Raw genomic sequence first — 6,209 nt, 5'->3', positions numbered from 1 at the left:
CAGACCGCCTGAAACAGAGTACAAGCTGATCCTACATTCCAAACAGCTGGACAAAACAGCCCTACAGACTACAGCTAGGATATCTGAATCTTCTTCGAATCCCCCAAGACAGCGCCCCTTACCAGCAGGAAGTAGTTTGGAAAGAACGACGCCCAAATTCCCAAATATTGTGTATAAATGTTTGTTTTCATTTAATTGGACTTTGTTATATAAAATTAAATAAAAAATACTCTATATGCAAAAAAAAAAAAAAAAAAAAAAAAAAAAAAAAAAACTTGTATCTTAACAAATGCTTATACATTATTACAGTTAATCAACAGAAATATCCTACCTGGACCTTCTTATTGGTTTACATTCTTCTCAAAGCTTATACTTGTATTACTTGTTTTTGAGGAATAAGTTTGATCAGTTATATTTTCCAATTTTTATGATGATACACTTCTTGACCCTAAATTTGACATATGTGTTATACCTTGTCTCTCCAAATGCCCAAGGAACACTAAAAAAGAGAAGCAAAAAATTTAGAAGGGCCTGGAAAGGCTTGTGGTTAGAAAGCATCTCCCGCGGCTGTGCCTGGCTATGCCAGACATACTACATATGGTAACACTGGTAGGCATTTCAGTTGATAGCTTCTTAGAATGAGTTAATTTTCTTTGGAAATCTATCCATTTGTACATTACACGTTATACTGCATTGACTTACACCCATATGTACACACATAGGTAGCAATAAATGGATTCAATGGTTTATAAAAAATAAGAGGACAGGAGGTTAGAAGGGGAAGTCAGTGAAGGCGGACTGAGGAGAGTTGGAAAGAGACTAGATATGATCAAAATACAGTATATATAATAATCATATATATGAAAAATTCATATATATGAAATTATCAAATAATAAAAATGTTTTTTAAAAAAGACAATAATTTCTGCCTAGAATAATGGCATACACAGCTAATAAGAGCACTTACGGTGTAAAGGCAGAAGATTTACATGTTTCAGTCTAGATCAAGCTATCCTAGTGAGTTCTAGGATGGCAGAGGCAATACAGTGAGAGCCTGCTTAAGACAACACAAATTGTTTTTTTTTTTTTTTTAAGACAGAAAGAAAGGGAAAAAAAGCCAAGTTCTATAATTGCATCTGATATGCCATTTTGGTAGGGGTTTTTGGAATACATGTAATGAATATAAAGCAATTAAATTGGCAAAGAGGAGATGGGGGTCTACCCTGACCAGGTACTCAAGACCTTGGCAGGCTTGAAGACAGCCACCCCAAACTGATGCCTATTCACTCAGACAGGGAGTAGCCCATCATGGTTTCCAAGGCCCCAGCTGATGAGAAGAGAGCCAGCTATGTCTTGATTCCTACCCCATTCGGATCCCTATCCACTCAGTTAGGGATTATCCTGGCATGGTCCTAGAGGTCTTGACTGGTGAGAAAACAGCTACCCTACCTGATGCCTATCTGCTCAGAAGGGGACTAGGCAGCCAGAGTCCTCAAGGCCCCAGGTGGCAGGAAGACAGCCCCTCACCACCTGTTTACCACTCTAGAATGATACCTGCCTGCTCAGAAAAAGAATAGCCATCCAGAATCCTCAGAGTCCTGGCTGGTGAGAAGAGAGTCACCCCTGCCTGATTCCTATCCACTCAGAAGGGGATTAGGTGTCCAAGGTTCTTAAGGCGCCAGGTGGCAGGAAGGCAGCCACTACTGCCTGCTATCTATCTGCTCAGACAGGGACTACCCAGTCAAGGTCTTCAAGGCCTGAGCTTCCAGGAAGACAGTAACTCCCATATGATTCCAAGCCCAGCATGATGCCTAACCACTCAGACTGGGACTAGCCTGGCTGCGTCCTCAAGGTCCTGGCTGGTAGGAAGACAGTTACCCATGCTTCGTGCCTATCTACTCAGAAGGGTACTAGGTAGCCAGGGCCCACAAGACTTCAGTGGGTGGGAAGATAACTACTCTCAGATGATGTCTATTCCCTCAGACAGGACTAGCCAACTAGGGTCCTCAAGGTCCTGGCTGGTGGGATGACAGTCACCCTAGCCTGCCTGATGCCTATTTTTTTTCTAACCAGCCAGGGACCTCAAGACTCCAGCTGGTGGGAAGACAGATGTCGCTGGACATGTGGGCCCTGCTATAATAAGGAAACATATGGTGGAGAAATGGGAGGGATAGAGTAATAGACTGGTTCGTGCACTATGGAAGGACACAGAAAAAAATAAATGAAGTTGGTGAGGAGAGGAAAGATGTTGGAGGCCTGCTTGTGAAGGTGATAAGAATTAGACTGAGGGAGGAGGCCTGCTTGCCATTGGGGGCCATGGTTATATCAGGGCTAGGCTGCTTCCAAGGACCATGTCTGGGTTGATGGTCCTACTGTAGCACAGGCCTATGTTGATGCCCGTGTCTTATGATATCATGAAAGACCACATGAAGCCTAGGGTCTGGGCCACAACCTTTGATCTTGTTGTTGTCTAGGGGTCATGCTGCTGCTGAAGCCATTCTGATTTGAGTGGTCCAGGCTACCACTTGAAGCTAGGATACTGAACAGGCCAAGCAGAGCTGCTGCCTGAAGCCATGTCTGGGTTCATGGTCCAGCTGCAGCTGGGATATGCATTTTAGTCTGTGGCCCAGGATGACACTGAGGCCAAAACAGAGGCCCCGGGATCTGGGCCAGAGCGTGAGGATTGATTAGAGTCTGGGGGGTCATGCCACAACAGGGGCCATAATATACAGGTGGACTGGGCTGTCACCTGGTGCCATGGTGTCATCCAGGCCCAGGCTGCTCTGAGGGCCATGTCTGGGTCCAGGGTCTTATACCAGTCAGGGTCTGGATTGATGTATGTAGCACCTGATGAAAGCAAGCACCATGAGGATGTCCAGGGTCAGATCAGACACTTGAGCCCTGGGTGGTGGGAAGACAGACACCCCTGCCTGATGTACTTTTCTGAATATCATTATCTGTGTTTAGTTGTATGTATATATGTGAAACCCACTCATAGAGAAGGCCCAATTATAGATCACTGCAGAGTGTTGTAGTCACAAAAGACCTTTCCTCTAATAATGTTTTGCCTACTTGTATTAAGCTACATATCCCCAAGTACTTTTCCTGCATCCACTCCTATTTGTCCCCTCCTTATTCATTCCTATTATTTGTCCTTAGGTTTTAAAAGCCATTTTATTTTCTTCCTCATACATTTATTGTTATTTAACAGGAAAATTTTAAACAAAGATACTGTGCAAATTGTATCTTTCCCCACTTCTTTTCTTAAAATATTTTTTTTATCATTTAAAACAATTTTCAACTTAAATATATTTTGATCATATTATCCCCCCCCCAAGTCCTTCTGGTTCCTCTCCTCTTCCTTACCCAACTTTCTCAAAAAACAAAAAACCCAATGCAAAAAGAAGCCCCCCCAAATACCAGAAAACAAAATAAAACCCCACCAGAAACAAAGAAACATCAAAATAACCAAATAAAAGCAATACACATGCACGTTGTGTGCATGCACACAGCAAACTCATACACACACACACAAACAAGCACACACACATAAACACAAACCTAAAACAAAACAACCAATAGCTCTAACAACAGAGGAACCCACTTCTGAACATGAGCACAGTACAGAAGTGTTTGATAAAACCAGTATTACTCTATTGGAGAAAACTAATTCCCTCCCAGTATTTTAAGTCCCCATTTCTAATAAAATGGCATTTTCAAAGACTTAATGCTAATTAATTTTGGATAATGAATAAACTGGCGAAAATTAATTGCAATTTAAAATACTTTATTAACACCTATATTCTTAAGTAAGGCAAACAACTCAAAGTACATACATTTTATTTGTATACAACAAAATAAAAATAAAAAACAGAACTAAGTATCATCTCAATAACATTTTCTTTTCCATTTTTGCTATTTCATTGTTATTTAACTTGACATTGACTATATTTTGACTCAGATTTTAGTCACTGAGCCATCCCCCCAAAAAATACACTCTAAGAGTCAACAGACTGGTAAATTCAAACTGATATAGACTTCTTTCTTCTCATTCATTTTTTTTTCAAAAACACAAAAATCAAAAAACAAAAAAAAAACCTTAAATCCATTTAGTGCTACTATATGGACATAGGTGTGGGTTCATTCACTGTAACACGGAGAACTCACCAGTGGTAACACCACTAAATAAAATTCAATCTCTGCCCACAACAGTTTCAAACAATTGAAGGGCAATAAATGTATAAACAAATTCATTAATAATTTTACATTTAAAGATATTGAAGCTTACTGATAGAAACATCTGAAATATAACACAAAAAAAGCAAATTGAAACTTAAAATATCAAATATGACACAGGAATGCAATGATGATATTCAAAGTGCTCCTTTTAGACTTATGCTGACCATATACTACTTAAACTGTTCACTCCTTTATTTCCACATAGGAAGTCTTCCTCAGACTTCTATCTTTAAAATATTACCTAGAACTAAAAGATGGAAAATGGTAAAAGTAGAATGTACTAATGCACAACAAAAAATTATAAGCACTTGTTCTCCTTAGCCCATATTAGCCCTCCACTATTAGGGAGCTGACAGACCTTTACAAATAATGAGTAAATAGATGTAGCTATTACTTAGCATGGGAGGAACTGCTGATCATGGCTTTCGAATGTGAACTGGCCATAGCAGCAGTGCGAGCCCTGGCTGCAGACCTGGCTTGAGCTCTTTCTTCTTCATCTTTCAAAGCTATTTCATACAAGGGCACAAAGGCATCTGGTGTAGTATCATGGATCTTGGCCCAAAACTCCAGGATCTGCATCTTGCTGATTTCAGCCTGGGCTCTGGAACCCCATGTGAATTCAAAAGATGGAGGGTTGCTGTTGGGCACTTTTTGGTACTCCAAGTACTTTAGCTTTACCAAATCTTCAGTGATAACTTTTTTAGGCTCTCCATAGATGAAGTGTTTTCGGTTAGCATGTACACCCATCATATTCAGCACCTCCCAGACCTCCTTTTCAGAGGCACGGTTATTTTTCCTGAAGATTACACCCAACACCATCATTAATAGGCCAGTATTAGGCATTTTTTCTTCACCCTTCATGCCATCAAATGTATGTTCTAGTTTGTTGAAAAGGGCATAGCTGTGCCTGATAGGATCCACTTCCTTCAGATCAACACCAAAGGCCAGTTCCATGTGCTCTGAGGCTCTCTTTAGGATCTCAGTGAAGTGAGTTTTAGATGTTTTGACTACACACTTCAGCATATCTGCCTTTGTAATAACCTCCTTTTTTTGATATTTCTCCATCAGGAGCTGTACCAGTAAGACTACTTTGTGATTTATAGGATCTTTACTCCAGGCCTCAATGTCATCAGAGTCATCTGAATTTTTCTCATCTTGGTTTTCGGCACCTGTATTTTCATATGTGTGTGAAAAGGTACAGTGTGCTCCCTGTCGCAGGTTGGGAGGTGTAGACGTACCGGCATCAGGAACAGCTTGATGTGGACACTCACAGAAAGAACCTGGAGAGGCCTCTTCCTCCAGTGCATTTTTAGCACGGGCCTGGCGGCGCTTTTCACGGGCACGGAGTTTGCTCTTCTGGCCACGAGGCATGATGACTTTAGTGGGCAAACACAGATAGTACTGCAAACAGGTTAAGGAAGAGGTAACCCTGGAAAACAGAGGATGAGATAATTTGTACAATCTTTGTTGGTAGATCCTACCGTTACTTCATGAACAGTCGCCTCACCCAGTTACCTTTTACTGACTTAGGAGCCCAAAAGGGGAGGGGGAATTTAGATTTTGTCAACTCAATTACAACACATAATTTTAACTCTCCTCCTGACAAATACTGTTTATCCGTTTGTTAAAGGTTGCCTACTTCTATTCACATTGTATCCCCCCATTGCTGAGGAAGCACTGTGGCACAACCACCGTAGTTGGAGACGCCCGAATTAAATAATAGGGGTAGGATAGATTAACTTTGAGCCTGTCTCTTTGGGAAAGACCCTGGTCTGTGAGGAGAATGTTCCAGAATATACCTTGACACTCGGACGCTTGAAACAGGTTCTTGAAGGCTTCAAATCACGTTCCGGAAGGCTTCACTGGCAACGAAGAACTGCCGAAAATAACGGCCGCTGAAGAAAAGCGGATATTAGGTCATCCATTTCCGGTCACGCCCACACAGTCCTTGAACACCAATCACGCAGGCG

The 6,209-nt window shown here is 41.3% G+C and overlaps 1 protein-coding gene across 1 annotated transcript; it reads right to left on the bottom strand.

Moving 5' to 3' along the window:
- Positions 1-4,592: 4,592 nt before the first annotated feature.
- On the bottom strand, positions 4,593-5,664 carry LOC127218035 (melanoma-associated antigen B18). Its single transcript, XM_051179048.1, has one exon. It carries the CDS (start codon positions 5,608-5,610, stop codon positions 4,630-4,632), a length of 981 nt encoding a protein of 326 aa, XP_051035005.1. The 5' UTR covers positions 5,611-5,664; the 3' UTR covers positions 4,593-4,629.
- Positions 5,665-6,209: the final 545 nt, after the last annotated feature.

This window comes from Phodopus roborovskii, unplaced genomic scaffold (genome assembly GCF_943737965.1).
Source record: "Phodopus roborovskii unplaced genomic scaffold, PHOROB, whole genome shotgun sequence".
In the NCBI taxonomy this organism is placed as follows: Eukaryota; Metazoa; Chordata; class Mammalia; order Rodentia; family Cricetidae; genus Phodopus; species Phodopus roborovskii.
The sequence above is the reverse complement of the archived record's forward strand: the minus strand, read 5'-3'. Positions and strand labels throughout refer to the sequence as shown.